Source organism: Anomaloglossus baeobatrachus, chromosome 12, assembly GCF_048569485.1.
Source record: "Anomaloglossus baeobatrachus isolate aAnoBae1 chromosome 12, aAnoBae1.hap1, whole genome shotgun sequence".
NCBI classification, from domain to species: domain Eukaryota; kingdom Metazoa; phylum Chordata; class Amphibia; order Anura; family Aromobatidae; genus Anomaloglossus; species Anomaloglossus baeobatrachus.
The window spans coordinates 37213739-37235324 of record NC_134364.1 but is presented as its reverse complement, the minus strand read 5'-3'; the positions used below and the strand labels follow the sequence as shown (position 1 = coordinate 37235324).

At 46.8% G+C, this 21586-nt stretch overlaps 1 protein-coding gene across 9 annotated transcripts in view; it reads left to right on the top strand.

Annotated features, from left to right (window-relative positions):
• Positions 1–21586, top strand: part of SLC8A3 (solute carrier family 8 member A3) — a 489560-nt gene that overhangs the window by 445162 nt on the left and 22812 nt on the right. For 4 of the 9 annotated variants that reach the window (XM_075329948.1, XM_075329947.1, XM_075329944.1 and 1 more), the window contains one exon: positions 7149–7253. The exons of the other annotated variants lie outside the window; for them this stretch is intronic. In XM_075329948.1, coding sequence (XP_075186063.1) covers positions 7149–7253 — 105 coding nt within the window. The remainder of the gene's footprint in view (positions 1–7148; positions 7254–21586) is intronic. 9 annotated transcript variants of the gene reach the window in all.

Genomic DNA, 21586 nt, shown 5'->3' with positions numbered 1-21586 from the left:
TTGACTACCCCTAATGCTGGTCCTGACTTTATCTAGGGCTTAGTTTTGGAATAGGGCTTATATTTCACGCATACTCCAAAAATCTTGTAAAATTATGCTAGGGATTATTTTCGGGGGAAACACGGTAGTATAATTGTCATATTAAAAAGAATTTTAAAGAAGTATCCAATGTGGCTAATAGGAATGGCATCCCAATGATAGCATCACTGTTTCAGAACTTCTGCCTTAGCATTACATTAAAGACAATAAAAAAATTATATATATATATCTATATCTATAATTGTCTAATTCTGTCTGTCTGTAACGAAAATACTGCGTCGCTGATTGGTCGCGCCAGCCGCCTGCAACCAATCAGCGATAGGCGCAGTTCAGACGTGAATTTGCGCGGGATTTGAACCACGCTTTGCTGATTCGTCGCACACAGAAGCCTCTATATACACCCCAGCAGCCTTTGTATACCTCCCAGCAGCCTTTATATACACCACACAAGCCAAAGCCTCTATATACACCCCAGCAGCAGCCTTGCACTTCCTTCTCTTTTCATACTCTGTAGTACTTTCTCCCTCCCCTCGCTGGCCCTGCAGGCTGGGAGATGCGGCTGCTTCCTATTTCCTCCTCGGCATGTCCCGCCCACCTCTGTGCTCAGCTGCCTCTGGATTGGATGGGGGTGTTGCTGAGGGAGTGGTGCGGGCAGGCCCTTAGATAACCGACTGCGGACTTAGGCTGCTTTCACACATCCGTTTTTTGCAGTGCGGCACAATACGGCACTTTGCAGAAAAAACGCAAACGGGTTTTTTTACCGCCGGTTGCGTTTTTTCCGCATTGACTTGCATTAGCGCCGTATTGTGCCACATGGCCTTGCGTTGCGTCCGTTTTTTGCCGGATGCAGCATATTTAGCCCATGTGGCGGCCGGATGGAACGTTGCCTGGCACGTTTTTTTGTGCGGCGAAAAAACCGCATGGCGCTGGATCCGGCGCGATTTACAATGCAAGCCTATGGACGCCGGATGCGGCGTCCTGCGGCAAAAACCGCATCCGGATGCCGGATGCATTTTTTTGCACTGTGCATGCTCAGTATCAAACCGCATCCGTCAAAAAACAGATGGGCTGCATGGAAAAACTTATGCAACGGATCCGTTTTTTTCCTCGCATCCGTAGCATAGGTTTTTGAACCGGATTGTGCCGCTCAGCAAAAACCGGACGTATGAAAGCAGCCTTAGCAACGTGACACAGACTGTCATAGAACCTGTGTTAGAGAGCAAATGGAGGGGAGAGGGGAAAATTAGCAAATGCAGGGGAAAATAATGATTGCTGCGTGATGGCACGATGTGTGTGGGCGGCGGTGGGTGCTAACGCCGACCCTGCGTAATTCACTCATGTTTACTAAACAAGTGTGATGTAATTCAGTCACGTTTACTGGACAAGATCCGTCAGTATATTTTACCCTGTATATTCATTGCATTATTCTTAAATCTTCATAAATAAACTACATACATATACTAGAATACCCAATTGCACTAGAATTGGGCTACTATATATATATATATATATATATATATATATATATATATATATATATATTGTGAGGTAGCGCGGTCGGCTGCGCAGCAGAAGACACGGGATCCAGGCATATAGGTTCACAGCACACGGTGTTTAATGTCCAAACAAAAATCCACAGCAATATACATGTCTCTCCAGCAGAGACTCAGGGAGTTGTGATCACTCCCTCACACCCGGCACACCTGCCCCTCGTTCCTGTTTCCATTTAACCCTTCCTTCAGCCTGTAGGGAAACAGCATTAACCCTAGAGTGGATTTACTTTCTATCATGGAGTGAGCACAACCGGGGCGAGACATACCGGCCGTCATAGATAACCCCGGTCACAGTCTCACATACCCCCCCCCCTCAGTTCAAGCGTGCGGGGTTGAACTCCCGCCATCAAACACGGGCCGCGGGACAAGGCATCGGCGTTGACCTGCAACCTACCGGCCCGGTGTTCAACCGTAAACCGGAAGTTCTGCAGAGAAAGGAACCACCGGGTAACCCGGGCATTCCGTACCTTGGCGGACCTCATCCAGACCAGCGGAGAGTGATCAGTCACCAAGCGAAACTGCCGTCCCAGCAGGTAATAGCGTAGGGACTCCAAGGCCCATTTAATCGCCAGGCACTCCTTCTCCACTACGCTATAATTCCGCTCGGGAGGGGTGAGCTTCCTACTCAAGAAGGTGACGGGGTGTTCCTCCCCCTGAACCACCTGAGACAGCACTGCCCCCAGGCCGACCTCAGAGGCGTCAGTCTGTACTATGAACTCCTTCCGGAAATCAGGGTTGACCAGAACGGGTTGTCCGCACAGGACCCCCTTCAGGGCCCGGAAGGAGTCCTCGGCCTGCGGAGTCCAGCGCACCATGACGGACTTCTTGCCTTTGAGAAGGTCCGTCAAGGGGGCTGATAGTCCCGCAAAATCTCTTACAAACCTCCTGTAGTACCCCACGATACCCAGGAAGGCCCTAACCTGCTTTGTGGTCAGGGGTCTAGGCCACTTCTGGATCGCCTCAACCTTGTTAATTTGGGGCTTTATCACTCCTTGGCCTATCACGTAGCCCAAGTAGCGGGCTTCCGTGAGTCCCAACGCACATTTCTTGGGATTGGCTGTCAATCCGGCTGTTCGAAGCGCGTCCACCACCGCTTGTACCTGTTCCAAGTGGGTCTGCCAATCGGGGCTGTAAATAATGATGTCATCAAGGTACGCTGATGCATACGCCTGGTGGGGTTCCAGCACTAAGTCCATCAACCTCTGGAACGTGGCCGGAGCGCCATGTAACCCAAAAGGCAAGACAACATAGTGGAAGAGACCCTCCGGCGTAACAAAAGCGGTTTTCTCCTTGGCGGACTCCGTCAGTGGCACCTGCCAGTACCCCTTGGTCAGGTCGAGCGTGGTAAAATATCGCGCCTGTCCCAGCCTATCAATCAGCTCATCCACCCGGGGCATGGGGTAGAGATCGAACTTGGATATTTCGTTCAATCTCCGGAAGTCATTGCAGAACCTTAAGGAGCCATCGGGTTTTGGTATTAGGACAATGGGACTAGCCCATTCACTCCGGGATTTTTCGATGACCCCCAGGCGTAGCATTGTCTTCACTTCTTCTGATATGGCTTGTCTTCGAGCCTCCGGCACGCGGTATGACTTCAGGCGTACCTTCAGGTGGGGCTCGGTGACAATGTCATGTCGTATCAGACTGGTCCTACCCGGCAACTCGGAGAAGACATCGGGGTTCTGCTGAACCAGCCGTCTGGCCTCTCGCCTCTGTTGCTTGGTGAGGGCTTCTCCGATCCTTACTTCCGGTTCGTCCTCTCCGGAGGTCGCTGAAGCCGGGAGTGAACGACCCGAAGAGGAGGGAGATGGGGGAAACTCAACCATCAGGCTTTCCCGTTCCTGCCACGGTTTTAATAGGTTGACATGGTATATTTGTTCAGGTTTCCGCCTACCGGGCTGCAATACTTTATAGTTGACCACCCCGACTTTTTCCTTTATCTCGTAGGGGCCTTGCCACTGAGCCAGGAATTTACTCTCCGCCGTGGGGATTAATACCAACACCCGATCCCCGGGTTTAAAGGTCCGCACGGTGGCTTGTCTATTATAGCGGCCGCTTTGCGCGGCCTGAGCCTCCTGTAAATGCTCCTTCACAATTGGCATGACCGCGCTTATGCGGTTCTGCATTCCTAAAATGTGTTCAATCACACTTTTATGGGGGGTGGGCTCTTGCTCCCATGTTTCCTTTGCCAGGTCCAACAATCCCCGGGGATGTCGCCCGTATAACAATTCAAAAGGCGAAAACCCCGTGGATGCCTGTGGCACCTCTCGGATGGCAAACATCAAATAGGGAAGCATCATATCCCAGTCCTTCCCGTCTTTGGAGATCACCCTTTTTAGCATGGTTTTCAGGGTTTTATTGAATCGTTCTACTAACCCATCCGTCTGAGGATGATACACAGACGTACGCAACTGCTTGATCTGGAGTAGCCGGCATAGTTCTTTGGTCACTTTAGACATGAATGGGGTCCCCTGATCCGTAAGGATCTCCTTGGGCAACCCCACCCGGCAGAACACAGAAAACAACTCCCGAGCTATAAGCTTCGCCGCAGTATGTCTGAGAGGTATCGCCTCTGGATACCGGGTGGCATAGTCAACGATCACTAGGATGTGTTGGTGCCCTCGAGCAGACTTTACGAGGGGCCCCACCAGATCCATCCCTATCCGTTCAAAAGGGACTTCTATAATGGGTAACGGCACCAACGGACTGCGAAAGTGGACCAGTGGTGCGGTAAGCTGACACTCCGGGCAGGTTTCGCAGAACCGTTTTACCTCCCCAAAGACCCCGGGCCAATAGAACCTTTGCAATATTCGCTCCTGCGTTTTCTTGACCCCTAGGTGGCCACTCATCAGATGTTTATGAGCCAAGTCGAGGACCCGCCGGCGATACGGCTGGGGCACCACCAACTGCTCCACCCCCACGCCCCGTATTTCATCTACCCGGTAGAGTAAATCCTGTTTAAGAGCGAAATGGGGGTACCTTACCTGGGCACCGGGCAGCTGGGCCACCCCGTCAATTACTAACACCCTATTCCGGGCATGTATTAACGTAGGGTCCTGGAGTTGGGCTGTCCCAAACGCATCCGGGGATGCCTCCAAGTCCGGGATGGGCTCGACCGTCTCAGCCTCTCCTGCCAATACCTCTAGGGGCGACCTATCGGGTTCACATTCTGTCCCTATCATGGGGACCCCTACGGCAGGTGTCCCGGATTCAGGATTGTAGGGCTCAGGCCCCGGACTGACCAATATCGGAGGGGACCTAGGGGTTCCCTTCCATAAAGTCCAAAAATAGGGCAGATCCCGTCCTAGGATCACGTCATAAGGAAGAGTGTTAAGCAGTCCCACCTCATGTTGCACCTGACCGCAAGGTGCTGTGATGGTGACAATCCCCGTGGGATAGTCTCGGCGGTCCCCATGTATGCAAACCACCCCCACGGTACGTCCTGTGGCCTTTACTTTAGCCCTCAAGGTGGATCGCACAAGGGTCACTAAGCTTCCGGAATCCAACAATCCTGTAACCGGACATCCATTCACCTGTATTTGGCACAAGTGGGGCTCAGTCTCTGGGGGAACCAGGTCAGCGGTACACACCACCTGAGCATACATTGAACCCCGCCGGGTAACCCCACAATCCATGGGCTCCGTGGTCAGGGGACACTGGGCTTCCATATGTCCCACCCGCTGGCACCGCCAACATCTAATAGGGAAGGAAACCCCCTTGACAAGTTGTCGTTTAGGGTACATGGCCTTCCGGACCTCAGGAACGGCGGGCGCGGCCTCAGCCAGGATGGTAGCGGACTCCTGTACCGGTGTCGGCGGTGGGTCCTTGGCCCTAGGCTTGGAGGGGCCGGACCGACGGGCGGTACGCAAAGTCTCAGTGTCCCGTATCAAGTCCTGCGTAGCCACATGCCGCTCTACCAGGGACACTAATTGGTCCAGGGTACTCTGGTCACCCTGTCCTACCCACCGTTGAACGGTGACGGGTAAAGTGCGCACAAAACGATCCACTACTACCCTTTCCACCATTTGCGCCGGGCTCAGAGTGTCAGGCTGCAACCACTTTTTTACAAGATGTAATAAGTCATAGGCCTGGGAGCGTACGGGTTTGGCTTCCTCATAGAACCACTGATTTACCCGCTGAGCCCGTACATAGGTATTCACCCCCAACCGAGCCAGTATTTCGGCTTTCAGGGTCACATAGTCAATGGCGTCCTCGGTACCGAGGTCCAGGTACGCTTTTTGGGGTTCCCCCGTCAGATAGGGCGACAATACCTCAGCCCACTGGGGGGTCGGCAGCTTTTCCCGCTCGGCCACCCGCTCAAACACTGCCAGGAACGCTTCCACATCATCCCCCGGGGTCATCTTTTGCAACGCTTGTCTCACCGCTTTCCGGACGCTGCCGTCGTCACCCGGTCCCGGGGTTGTTGCTGCCGGTCCAGCACGGATCGACTTGGCCAGGAGAACCATCTGTTCTTGGTGCCTTTTTTCCTGCAATTTCAAGGATTGCTGGTGCTGTTGCTGCTGTTGCTCCAACGTCCGGAGCAGGTGGGTATTCACCTGTTGTTGCTGTGCATTAGCCTCTTGTTGTTGTGCATTAGCCTGCTGCTGCTGTGCATTAGCCTGAGCCAAATGCCTTAGTATGTCCTCCATGGCGTCGCTGGGTTTGGGCCGTAGTATAGCTGCTTGAATCCAGGACATGTGCTACCGGATCACCAGAAAAGGAAGTACACCTCACCGGGCTGGCATGCCCGCCGATTCTCCACCATATGTGAGGTAGCGCGGTCGGCTGCGCAGCAGAAGACACGGGATCCAGGCATATAGGTTCACAGCACACGGTGTTTAATGTCCAAACAAAAATCCACAGCAATATACATGTCTCTCCAGCAGAGACTCAGGGAGTTGTGATCACTCCCTCACACCCGGCACACCTGCCCCTCGTTCCTGTTTCCATTTAACCCTTCCTTCAGCCTGTAGGGAAACAGCATTAACCCTAGAGTGGATTTACTTTCTATCATGGAGTGAGCACAACCGGGGCGAGACATACCGGCCGTCATAGATAACCCCGGTCACAGTCTCACAATATATATATATCTATATAAAAAAAAATATATGTAAAATCAGGGGATCAGCGGGAATAAAAGAATAACAAAAAGTGAACACTTTTGACCCAATCACAAGCCGTTTTTCAGAATTATTGGAAATCTCAGATTACGGGCCATAATTTATCAGGTGTTTGTCACCAGTATTGTCACTTATGCAATGTCTCTTTGAGATGGGTGGCCTTTTCTCATTGGTCTTTAAAAAAGTGCTCCCTTGAAGTTTTTCATTCTTTCATTAAATCTGTGTATAAGTGCATGTAGCCATGTAATATATTGTGAGTGTATTAATATCCTCAACTACCGCCGCCCTCTTCAGGATCCAGCGCTATTCTGCTGCTCTTCTCAGTGACATCACACCTCACACTATCGAGCTCATTATATGTCTCTTTTACAATAAAAGCCTATATGATGCTTCCTTCTGATGCTCCATAGACTTATATTGTAACACCTACTTCCAGGTTCCGCAGAACGCAGTGTGACCCAGATGAACGGTGAACGAAGAACAATGATGGCCCTGAGAAAAGGAGCAGAACGGCACTGGATAACCGAGAAAGCGGCGGTAGGTGAGTACATTAATACACTCGCAATACAATTCACTACATGCACATAAACACAGATTTAATGGAAAAAAACTTAATGGTAAGGCTTCTTTAAGGAAGTAAAGTTCACTTATATATGGTTGACAAGCCAAAGCAGACACCAGGGTAGCAGTCAAAGAGATTATTCGCTCTAGTGTCACCCTATGTGACTGCAGACTTGCGAGTCCTCACATCACACGCACTGTGCACTGTGGCGATTCCTTGGTGTTAGAGGATGCGATATGCAGAGTACGGGCCACATTCTGACTAGATGGGCGCAGCTTTGCTCAGTATACTTGCATTGAGCATTGTGGATTTAGATCGGACAACCCCTTCAAAAGAAATGAATGAAAAGCAGATGAAAATCTGATGGCAAATCGCAATCATACGGTCACGTAACAACTGCTTAAACCGCCTAGTAAAGCTGAATCCAAACAATACACTCTGCTAGTATTTAGCACCACGACTAAACATTTGCACTGGGTAGAATACTCCATAAATGCTATAATCACATAAAGAAAAAATTATAGGGGTTGTCCAATCAGGAGATACTAATGACCTTTCCACAGGATAAGTCATCAATATGCGATCTGTGGAGGTCAGACACTCAGCATCCCCATCAATCACCAGCTGTCGGAGGTAAACACACTGAATGGAGCTGCTTATTGCTACAGAAAGACGTCTATTCCAGCACCCAGCATCAACCAAATCACATTCCGCGAGTTTACCGCCAGCAGCTGCTTTAACAAATGGGATCGTTGGTGGGTGCTGAGTGTCGGACCCCCACAAATCTCATATTGTTGACTTGTCCTGTCAGGAAATACTAATGACCCCTCCACAGGATAACATTTAACTTGGGTTGTGTTTACATGGACTAGATGATCATAATCGGGAGTCCTTTAGCGATTAGCAGTCGTTTATTAGCCTGTGTACTATGGTAAACAATGCACACTAAGCGGTTTGTTCTTAGCAGTGCAGGTCCTGTTTACATAGGATGATGCACCACTGGGAATGATGATCCTTTCACCGGTAATCAGCAGCCTGTTTACACTGAAATTTTATTGTGAAACAAAGTGTTCTTGAAGGGTTTGTCCAAATGTATCACAACAGTCTGCAGTCTCTCCACATGACTATAGACTTGTGAATCCTCACAGCATGCACCGCATGAGCTGTGAGATTCACTGGTGCCGAGACCAAGTGGTCATATGTTGTTTGCAAATATCCGGCCACATTCTAACTAGACGCGTCCGGCCCCATTGCAACTTCATTGAGCGAGGCTGAGAAGTATAATTAAAATATGGCTGGGAATATGCATACCGCATCCTTACAGTCACATAACCGCCCACTCCCAGCGCAGGAAAATCCTCACAGCTTAAACTGTGCATGCATGCAAACTATTGTGATTAACCTGGACAACCCCTTTAAGAACGCATATTGATGAATATATTTCGATATACTGTACATGTGTTATTGGTAGGGACTGGTAAATCAGTCCCTATAGAAATCATATCTTTTTGGGCTTGGCATATTATGCTGCTGGTGCAGAACTGGCTGTAAGACTGGCCATTTTTAGCAGGGGGAAAATATAATTATCATAAGCCCCAGAAGTCAGCCACCAGCCAGATCTGGACAAGGGCAGGGGGAATCATTAAATATGTCAATGTAATCTGGTCAGTGGGCTGGGAACACTCACTCACCCAGACCCAAATACTGTAGATAGAAGCAGGAACTGCCCAGCACCCGTAGGAGCAGCAATCTCCGCTCCGTGATGACACTGCACCAACAGCTGAAGCCGGAGTTAAAGGGTGGGAGAAAAGAGCATGCTCTCTCCATCCACAAAGAACACCCTGATGTGCCAATGTCAGCGATCCATCCCTGTGCGTCCCGGCACTTCAAGTAATGAACGCTGTGTGCTTGCACCCCTAAGGCTAGTTTCACACTCGCGTTTTTTTCCTTCAGTCGCAATCCGCAATTTTGGAAAACAGCGGAATCCGTTAACTGATTCCGCTGCTTCCCATAGACTTGTATGGACGACGGATTGCGACTGATGGACCTGTGTTGCTTCAGCTGGCCGACTCTGCGTTGCTTCCTCCGGGCGGAAAGAACGCAGCATGTAACGTTTTTTCGTGCGTTAAAATGACACAAAGCAGCGGATTCCGTCGGCGTCCGTTGTTTTTATAATGGATGCCTATGTTGGCGGATTCCGTTAGAATCTACCATTTGACGGATTCCGTTAACACAACCGTCTTTACACAACTGCGCATGCCCAGATGTGTAGAGTCAAGAAAAAAAAAAACTTAACGGATTCTGTTGTTTTGTACGATCCGTTGCATCCGTTGTGCCACTATATGCAACACATCCGTTACATCCGTCACACAACGCAATGCAACGGATGCCGTTCAACGCAAGTGTGAAACTAGCCTAAAGCTACTGTGCCTGCAGAACGACTTAGCAGCCAGACAAGTGGGCTGCTGTGGATATTCATACAGTGGCCCAGTGGGTAAATGCCCAATCAAGTGCAAATGCAAAAAAACACGTCATGTATATATCTGATTGATGAAATGCTCTCCTATAAACAGACTCACCTTTGTTACAAAGTATAGGGCTTCCTACATGATCCCTCTCTCTCCCCATTTCTGCAATTGGTGCCAAATACAGAACCAGACTAGGGCTGCACAGCGTAACCTGAAGCTTGTGAACCCCAATGCAAAATCTTCAGCAAGACTCCCAATTATCACAAGCCTTTTAAATGGAAATAGTCTTTTCATATAGGACAAAAGGATCTTTTAGGCCCCTCTACTCTCTAGGGCCTGTGTGCGACTTCAACCACTGCACCTATTATAGCTACGCCCCTGGGGTTCCAAACACTGCAAACCATGGATAAGCACTGACATCAACTGATAACATTTTTTATTAAATATAAGCCATATATATGCCCCAACCAAGGTGTCTTTCTAGAAGCTGAAATGATGAATACTAGCCATGATGCTAAATGATAGGACATAGGAAATAGTCTATTAATAAGCTTTAAAATGAGTTGTTCCACCATATCTACCATAGCCATGGTGAACAAATGCAGAAAATCTAGTGTGCAGCGTTACAATGCACATCAAGCATTAAATGGATTATATAGAAAATCAACAACAGAGCTGTAAAGAGAGCGACGACACAAAATCACAGCATGAAAGTGGCGCAGTGAGGCATGTAAGATTGCCTTCCCATTGTTCCAGAACGCTTCTAGAAATGTCAGCACAAGAATTGTTCATGGGAGCTTCATAGAGGACTAGCCTTATCAGAACAGCAGCACACAATGGCTACGTTCCCCAGTATAAAACACACTTTCTTTGGACTTTGGAGCTGCGGAGATGTCAGGAGTGATGAATTGGACGGACTTATTTCCAAGTCGTAAGGGAATCCCTCACATCGAACGTGTCAATATGTGCGCAACAGGAGGATCCCGCTCCCACAGCTCCATACATCACATAGTGGCTGTGCATGGTATTGCAAGCTCTTCCCGCATTCACGGCCACTATACAGTGTACTGCGTAGTTACCGCAAATATCAGTACTTTATATGTTCACATTTACCCTCAATTGCTTGAAAATCCGAAGTTCCAACAAATCTGAATCCATATTCATAGGTGTAATGACTGAAATGAGATACAATATGCTGCATATGCACAATGTTTAATTTCCCTGAAAATAGAGACTGCACCATCATCACGTATACAAGAGGTGTAATTTATAGCCCTGAATACACGAGACAACTTACAGATGTGTCAGCGTGACACAGAAAACGCTGGCTTATCCTGGCACCATTACTGCCCCCACTGACAACTAGGACAGGTTTCCATAATCACAAGATTATGGTATCATGTATCACTGATGCCGAGCGGGTTATGATAAGAAGGGTTTATTCTCATCATTGACTGTCATTTTATTACGCATTTTACGCCACTTTATATGTAAGATACATTAATATGTTTCCAGGAAAGATGATAATCTGCATACTATATACGGTACATGATTATATCACAGGAGAAATAAATCCGCAGACACATTTACATGCCAAATGTTGCCGACAACAGAGATGCAATTGATGAACAAGCGCAAAAGCGTCGTTATCGTATCATCGTTGCAGCCTCCGACATTTCCATAATGCCGGTGCCGCGACAGGTACGATGTTGTTCCTCGCTCCTGCGACAGCACACATCACTGTGTGTGAAGCTGCAGGAGCGAGGAACATCTCCTTACCTGCCGCCGGCCACAATGCGGAAGGAAGGAGGTGGGCGGGATGTTTACATCCTGCTCATCTCCGCCCCTCCGCCGCTATTGGCCGCCTGCCGTGTGACGTCGCTATGACGCCGCACGACACGCCCCCCTTAGGAAGGAGGCGGGTCGCCGGCCAGAGCGACGGTCGCAAGGCAGGTGAGTGCATGTGAAGCTGGCGTAGCGATAATTTTCGCTACGCAAGCTATCACACAATATCGTACCTGCGACGGGGGCAGGGACTATCGCGTGCGACATCGCAGCATCGGCTTGCGATGTCGCAACGTGCAAAGCCCGCCTTAGTCTTCAATGAGAGCCAGCATTTCATCTAAGCTGCTACCGAAACTCATTCCTTCTCATGAAACTCTGCTGATAATTTTACAAAATGCTATAATGATGCAGTTTTGATAAAATCAGTGTTTTATCTGCTTCAGATCTACCAGTTCTCTGAATGCTGATCTTTGCATGACCCCACCTACATCACTGGCAGTTTTCTGTATCTACTGTGCATTGGTTCAAACCTGCCAATCAGTGATGGGGATGGAGATAAATACAGCTCATTGATATGGAGGACTACATTAATCAAGCATACTAATCCTCTTGTTGATACAACTTTGATCAAAACTAGAGCAAGCAGCCCAGTAAGTGACACATCGCTGGCATTGGGGTCTCTCTCTACACCATTGGTGCACAACATTTTTAGGTCCAAGGGCCACATTATCATACTCAACCAATCTGATGGACCACACAAATTATTAAAGGGGTACTTACATAAATATATCACCAGAACCATCATCAGACATTAATATATTATCAGAAACAAGTTTTGAGTATTTGAGAAGGATTTGAAGAGTTTCTACTCCAAAATTATCAGTGCGAACACACCTAACTTACACTGAGTTTTTGGAGCAGAAACTCAACCTAATCTTCCTCATCTCAAAACTAAGTTATCAGGATTTTTCAGTTGTAACATGAAGCACGTTATGGATTGCTACGTGATCAGAATCACCATCAGTACATGAATGCAGTGCCAGAACCACAATCAGTACAAAAATATATCAACAAGCTTAGTACAGTGATCAATTCCAGTTTAAGGTCAGCGCCATATACACTTGTGTCACATAAACCTGTAATGTCCAATATGTCCTTGGTAAGGAGATACAGGGAGTTGCTGTTACTAGTCCTCTTCAGACTGCAGATCATACAGGAACCTCAGCACTGATGAGATGCTGGGAGGATCACATATAAACATTTACATCCTGGTACCTTATAGATAATAATAATAATAATATTTATTCATTTATATAGCGCTATTAATTCCACAGCGTTTTATATACATTGGCAACACTGTCCCCATTGGGGCTCACAATCTAGAGTCCCTATCTGTATGTCTTTGGAGTGTGGGAGGAAACCGGAGAACCCGGAGGAAACCCACGCAAACATGGGGAGAACATACAAACTCCTTGCAGATGGTGTCCTTGGTGGGATTTGAACCCAGGACCCCAGCGCTGCAAGACTGCAGTGCTAACCACTGAGCCACCATGCCGCCCTCTGATTGAAGTCCTTCTCATCCCTTTTGTCATCAATCCTTTTGTCAAAGTACAGATGCCATGAAGAGATTTCATGCCCAGATCTCATCTCTTCAGACTTCCCTCTTCTCCATCTTCAGCAGTACTTCCAGACATGGTGATTTAAAAATAAAAGCATCATCATACTGCCCCATGAATAAAAATGTCTCATGCTGCGCCCCTAAATAAATTGCTCCTCACTGTGCCTCCTGTACAAAATATTCCGCCCATGCTGCCCATCTTCATAATATACCCTCACACTGCCCTACTCTATAATGCCCCTACACTGCCCCTCTATATACCCCCAGAGTGCTCTTCTCTAAAATGTTTCTCCACACTGCCCTTCTCTATAATGTCCCACGCATCGCCCTTTTCTATAATGTCCCACACAGTGCCCCTCTCTATAATATACAGTTAGGTCCAGAAATATTTGGACAGTGACACAATTTTCGCGAGTTGGGCTCTGCATGCCACCACATTGGATTTGAAATGAAACCTCTACAACAGAATTCAAGTGCAGATTGTAACGTTTAATTTGAAGGTTTGAACAAAAATATCTGATAGAAATTGTAGGAATTGTACACATTTCTTTACAAACACTCCACATTTTAGGAGGTCAAAAGTAATTGGACAAATAAACCAAACCCAAACAAAATATTTTTATTTTCAATATTTTGTTGCGAATCCTTTGGAGGCAATCACTGCCTTAAGTCTGGGACCCATGGACATCACCAAACGCTGGGTTTCCTCCTTCTTAATGCTTTGCCAGGCCTTTACAGCCGCAGCCTTCAGGTCTTGCTTGTTTGTGGGTCTTTCCGTCTTAAGTCTGGATTTGAGCAAGTGAAATGCATGCTCAATTGGGTTAAGATCTGGTGATTGACTTGGCCATTGCAGAATGTTCCACTTTTTTGCACTCATGAACTCCTGGGTAGCTTTGGCTGTATGCTTGGGGTCATTGTCCATCTGTACTATGAAGCGCCGTCCGATCAACTTTGCGGCATTTGGCTGAATCTGGGCTGAAAGTATATCCCGGTACACTTCAGAATTCATCCGGCTACTCTTGTCTGCTGTTATGTCATCAATAAACACAAGTGACCCAGTGCCATTGAAAGCCATGCATGCCCATGCCATCACGTTGCCTCCACCATGCTTTACAGAGGATGTGGTGTGCCTTGGATCATGTGCCGTTCCCTTTCTTCTCCAAACTTTTTTCTTCCCATCATTCGGGTACAGGTTGATCTTTGTCTCATCTGTCCATAGAATACTTTTCCAGAACTGAGCTGGCTTCATGAGGTGTTTTTCAGCAAATGTAACTCTGGCCTGTCTATTTTTGGAATTGATGAATGGTTTGCATCTAGATGTGAACCCTTTGTATTTACTTTCATGGAGTCTTCTCTTTACTGTTGACTTAGAAACAGATAAACCTACTTCACTGAGAGTGTTCTGGACTTCAGTTGATGTTGTGAACGGGTTCTTCTTCACCAAAGAAAGTATGCGGCGATCATCCACCACTGTTGTCATCCGTGGACGCCCGGGCCTTTTTGAGTTCCCAAGCTCACCAGTCAATTCCTTTTTTCTCAGAATGTACCCGACTGTTGCTTTTGCTACTCCAAGCATGTCTGCTATCTCTCTGATGGATTTTTTCTTTTTTTTCAGCCTCAGGATGTTCTGCTTCACCTCAATTGAGAGTTCCTTAGACCGCATGTTGTCTGGTCACAGCAACAGCTTCCAAATGCAAAACCACACACCTGTAATCAACCCCAGACCTTTTAACTACTTCATTGATTACAGGTTAACGAGGGAGACGCCTTCAGAGTTAATTGCAGCCCGTAGAGTCCCTTGTCCAATTACTTTTGGTCCCTTGAAAAAGAGGAGGCTATGCATTACAGAGCTATGATTCCTAAACCCTTTCTCCGATTTGGATGTGAAAACTCTCATATTGCAGCTGGGAGTGTGCACTTTCAGCCCATATTATATATATAATTGTATTTCTGAACATGTTTTTGTAAACAGCTAAAATAACAAAACTTGTGTCACTGTCCAAATATTTCTGGACCTAACTGTACCTCCACACTGCCCTTCTCTATAATGTCCCCCCACATTTTCCTCTCTATAATATATCCTCACACTGCCATTCTCTATAATGTCCCTTACAAAGTTCCCCTCTATAATATCCTCCACATTGCCCTTCTCTACAATGTACCCCCACACTATTCCTCTTCATAATATATCCCCACCCTGTGCTTCTCTATAATGTCCCACCCACACTGCCACTCCCCAAAATATACCCCACATTGCCCTATGCCCCATCACAATTTTCCCATTATTGCCCCATAATATGTCCTCATAGTATTACCAAGAGACATCCCACCCAACCCATAATGATCAAGATATTAAATCTTCGACTCCTTTATGGACTGCTTACTGTTAGCTTGGACTGCTATGGCCACGTGTATGCCACCTCTGCAGGCAGAGTTGTAATGAGCTCCGCAGCACGATGACCTCATCACGTCGGGGCAGGGGCTGACAAGTGCTGCTCTGCCTGTCTCAAAGTATTCAACTGTATTCACATCTCAAATATGCAAATACAGTTGATTATAGGAAGATGAGATCCGGTGTTTCCCGGTTCACTGCGGGCCGCACAACATAATTTGGTGCGCTGCATGTGGCCCGCAGACCGTATGATGTGCAGGGCCTGCTCTACACCATGCTTCTCTGAGATTAGGAGGCAAAAACATGGTGACAGATTCCCTTTAATAGTAATACAAAACAGTTTTGTTCAGGATTAGTAATCGATTGGCACATTGTCATTAACACTGTTCCACAGCAAAATTGGTTCAGAGATGAAAACTGTTGAACTTAACTAATTTTGTGGGGCTAAAAATGAATATGATGCTTCAATTTGCTGATTGGCTCTAATTTTCAAGATGCAGAGGAGGTTGTAATTATTACATTCGTATCTAGACTTTTTTCCACCAAATCTCGGAGCATTGAGCGACAAGCACAGTGAGAGATTTTACCAAGATATTGCGGCTTGTTCTTAAATTACCAAAGCGGATAGTTTTTGCTACATATGCAGAGAACTGACTTGCATCACAAACGTGAATACCATGATAATGAAAGCCTACAATCTGTATTTTGACTGCAGAATAGAAGATCAGGACAAGAGTTGGGCTTCACACAAGTACATCACATATTACCCAGTGGTTGCACGAGAAGAGCCAATTTATGCCTTTTACAGTCACAATGATCTGGAGAGAGCCAAGCGATCACACTACCAATTGCTATTTCTGCATGGTGCACCCCATTAGGAAAGGAGTTTAATGGAAGAAGAAGTGGACTGTACAGAATCCAAACCTTCCATCTGCAATACGCACAGTGCCACATACAGAAGATCTGCCGGTTCCAAAAGCACCAGAAACATTTGCAGTCAAGTCAATTGAGGAAGAAGAGGGTGTCTGGCGTCATGAAGCATCTTCCTCTCATGACTCAGACTTTCTGTCAGCAACCTCAACGGAACCACACTTTATAATGCAAAGTAAAGGCCGCTTTACACGCTGCGATATCGCTAGCGATCGCACTCGCCCCCGTCGTGCGTGCGTCACGGGCAAATCGCTGCCCGTGGCTAACTATCGCTAGTACGCGTCACACGCACATACCTTCCTAACGACGTCACTGTAGCCGCCGAACAAACTCTTGTTTAAGGGGGCGGTTCCTGCGGCGTCACAGCGACGTCACACAGCGGACACCAATAGAAGCGGAGGGGCGCAGAGCAGCCGCATTAACGTCACTCCCACTTCGTTGCTGGAGGATGCAGGAACGCTGTTGTTCGTCGTTCCCGGGGTGTCACACGTAGCGATTTGTGCTGCCTCAGGAACGACGAGCAACCTGCGTCCTAAAAGATCAACGATTTTTTGGAAAGGAACGACGTGTCAACAATCAACGATTTTTCCCTTTTTTCGGATCGTTAGCGGTCGCACGTAGGTGTCACGCGCAATGACGTCGCTAACGACGCCGGATGTGCGTCATGAATTCCGTGACCCCAGCGATATCTCGTTAGCGATGTCGTTGTGTGTAACGGGGCCTTTAGGCTGTGCTCTTAGGTTCCAGGCAACAGCAGTGGAATCTCCTAGCGAGCGATGTTCGGATATCTTTGTTCTGCAACTGTGATAAAGATCTTGTCCAATAATTTTTCATGGAGCGTAATTTTGTGGCATGCAACAATATCAACACTAGAAGCTCTGAAGAACAGTCATAATCTTGAGGAATAGAGGCTCTTCATCGCTTCGTCCAAAACAAGCCTAAAAGCCCTCTTGCTCCATAATGGCAATGTTCTACCTTCAATTCCAGTTGGTTATTCAGTCCACATGAAAAAAAAACATATGACAACATGAAACAGCTGGTGAGGTGCCTGAACTATGGCCAACATTTATTATGACCAATATTTATGGCCCCTCTGTGGTGACTTGCCCTCTTACTTGGTCTCCAGGGTGGATACACAAAGTAATGCTGCTTTCTGTGTGAGTGGGTTAGTCGTGCAAGAGAATATCACAATAGTGTTTAGACGGGCTTTAGTTCTTTGAATTGTTGCCTCTAAATAAATCAGAAAATTGGCATAAAATATTCTGCATCTTTATATTTGCAAAAATAATAATTTACCAAAGTACTGAGACTTTTATGCATAAATTATATGTAGCAGGTAAAAGAGGTCAAAATCATTAAGAAATGTCCGAATTCATAACGGAACCTGATGACTTTTGAAAATATGTAGAACAGTGTAATATCTACTATCTTTTGTATTTAAATGAATGCTGTGTTAAGAAGTTATTCTTCCCTTGAAGCATTGCTAATAGGAGGGAATATGGTGCCACGCTTAAAGGGAACCAAACATCAGCATGTTTATGTATAAGCTGCAGCCAGTGCAGCACTGGCACTATCATGCACAGTGTGTACATACCATTAGTGGGCGGCTCTGGTGTTTAGGCTGTGAAATTCAACTTTATAAAGTTTGAAAATTCATGCACTTTTTGATTGACGTGTGCACCTCTCTGCTAATGTCCGGGCAGGTTATGCACAAGTATTCCCGCCCCCCCACCGCCTGTTCCTCCCTCTCACTGGCCGTATGTAAATTTATAATCTTCAGTTACATGGCGTCTGAGTTAGCACCTGAGCATAGCGCTCACCTCCGGCGCCGTGTTTATGAAGCCCACAGTATTATGGTGCATGAGAGGGCGGCGCATGCGCCCTCGCTTCTTCAGATCTGTTGTGACCGCAGGAGCGTGCGCAGTCTGGAGAACAGCTGATCTTACCCTGATTAGCTGCAGCAGACGTCTCCTACGATATCGTTTGCTGCAGCTAATCGGTAAGATCAGCTGTTCTCCAGTCCCGTTGTGACTGCGCGCGTTCCTGCGGTCACAACAGATCTGAAGAAGCGAGGGCGCATGCGCCGCCCTCTCATGCACCATAATACTGTGGGCTTGCGCCGCCCTCTCTTGCACCGCCCTCTCATGCACCATAATACTGTGGGCTTCAGAAACACGGCGCCGGAGATGAGCACTATGCGCAGGCGCTATCTCCGACGCCATGTAACTGAAGATTAGAAATTTACATACGGCCAGTAAGAGGGAGGAACAGGCGGCGGGGGGGGCGGGGATACAAGTGCATAACCTGCCTGGACATTAGCAGAGAGGTGCACACGTCAATCAAAAAGTGCATGAATTTTCAAACTTTATAAAGTTGAATTTCACAGCCTAAATACCCGAGCTGCCCCCTGATGGTATGTACACACTGTGCCTCATAGTGCCAGTACTGCACTGGCTGCACCTTATATAGGAAAATGCTGATGCTTGGTTCCCTTTAAACATCCCGATTGGGGGTATGTCAGTTGTAAAGAACATCTAAAAGGACTTCAGATCAAAAATCATGGATAAAAATCCTATTAAAAACAACATCCCGTAGAGGTCAATAAGCTTTTCACTGTGCTGGAAACATGCAGTGTAGAGCATTGGTTAAATGAGATTAAATGGCACTCTGGAAATGTAGCAAATGATCAATCATTTCATTGGCCAAACATTGCACTTGAAAGATCCTTAAATATTTCTGCGTTCTTAAAATGTTTAATTAGTCCATGTTCCTTTAAAGTTGAGCACCATTTGGTGCCTTGTACGATTCCTACCCTTGCTTGATATCTCGAATCTTGACATTACTTAGAATTTTTCTTTTGATAACGTTTAGAATCTTAATTAGAAAAAAAGGAAAGGAAAAAAGTTATATAGCTGGGAAATAAGAAGTACTTAACCCATTTACATTTATCCCCTACTGTGTCTGCCTCCGTTAAGTCTTCTGTAATTGCCTAAACTTTGCTAATTTGTTAGCTATGTAAATATACAGGGTTTTTTTTTTGTATGCGTTCATCTCGATCTCGAGCCAAGACGACTTGATGGATGATCGCTCTGTAAGAATATTGATCTTGTGCCGCCTAGATAGGTCCACCAGGGTCTTCTAGGCTGTTATCTTGATAGTATCATGCCATCAGGTTGCTGGTCTTCCTCTTCGCCTTGTTCCTTCTATTCTTCTGACCATGATGTTCTTCTCCAGTGATTGCTCTATATAGTGTTATATACAGTTAATGGGGTGTTTTTCATAAAAAATTTTAAAGTACAGATGGTGATTGTTTTGAACTGGTGCCACAAGCATAATTTCCACTACTGAAGCAAAATACCATTGCATAAGGTTCATAAAAAAAATGGTTTATTCAGCAGGTTTGGGAACATAGAGGTCGATGCTTTTCTCAGTTTATCTGAAATATAGCATTCAGTAATAAATTAACCATATGCCTAAATTATTCCGACTATGATCGTGTGAGTACAAGAACATTTAAAGGATTGTACTTCGAATGATAATTAAGAAATGTGCGTAGAAAATAATCAGAACTAAGAATTGAAAATAAGTAGAGCAGCAGAACGTCTGAATTGGGATAAGGTTAGGTTTGCCTATAATCTTTGGGTAAATACAAACAGAACCAAATGCATGTTTTACTTGCAGATTTGCACAAGTAAAGTCTACAGTACTCTGAAAATATCAGCCAAGTAGATATGATTAAAGGGAACCTGTCACTTAGAAAAATAATATTAACATGCAAATATTGGGTTAATCTGCAGGCTAATAGCATTCTGAACCTGCCCGGTGCCTACACATTAAACTCTGTCGTCAGGAGGAAATTAACTTTAATCTTCCCGGCAGCTTTCAGGCTTCAGTCATCAGGGCGGCACCGACGCGGGTTCAGTCACTGCTTTGTGTATGGAGAGTGGCAGCTGTTCTCACCCCCATTCACTGACAGTTTGCTCAGCATAAAGGTACCGTCACACTAAGCGACGCTCCAGCGATCCCACCAGCGACTTGACCTGGCAGGGATCGCTGGAGCGTCGCTACACGGGTTGCTGGTGAGCTGTCAAACAGGCAGATCTCACCAGCAACCAGTGACCAGCCCCCAGCCAGCAGCAACGCGTGGAAGCGATGCTCCGCTTGGTAACTAAGGTAAATATCGGGTAACCAAGCGCTTGGTTACCCGATATTTACCTTGGTTACCAGCGCACACCGCTTAGCGCTGGCTCCCTGTACTCCTAGCCAGAGTACACATCGAGTTAATAACCGCTTTGATTATTTACCCAATGTGTACTCTGGCTACGCGTGCAGGGTGTAGGGAACCGGCACTGGCAGCCTGAGAGCGGCGTACACTAGTAACCAAGGTAAATATCGGGTAACCAAGCAAAGGGCTTATTGGTTAACCGATATTTACCTTGGTTACCAGCATCTGCAGAAGCAGGCTCCATGCTCCCTGCACATTCAGTTGTTGCTCTGTCGCTGTCACACACAGCGATGTGTGCTTCACAGCAGGAGAGCAACAACTAAAAAATGGTCCAGGACATTCAGCAACAACCGGCGACCTCACAGCAGGGGCCAGGTCATTGTTGGATGTCACACACAGCGACATCGCTAGCAAGATCGCTGTTGCGTCACAAAAAACGTGACTCAGCAGCGATGTTGCTAGCGATGTTGCTTAGTGAGACGTTGGCTTTAGAGGAAGCTGTCAGTCAATGTGGGAGCGGTTACGGCTGCCGCTCTCAATACACTGAGCAGTGACTAAATCTACGTCTGTGCCGCCCCAATGACTGAAGCTGGAACGCTGCCGGGAGAATTAAAGTTAATTTCCTCCTGGCAGCGAGGTTTAATGTGCAGGCACTGGGCAGGTATAGAATGCTACTAACCTGCAGATTAGCCTCATATCTGAAGGTTAATAGAATTTTTTCACTTGACAGGTTCCCTTTAAGTGTTTTATCTCATCCCAATGCTGGATTCACAGCTATACTGCTCATTACTGGGTATTCCATGCTTCTGAACATGTGCTACCTAGAGCCTGGAGAGCCAGAGACATTGACGTCTGTGTATACGGTGTATGGCAGATATCATAGCAGCGGTCTCC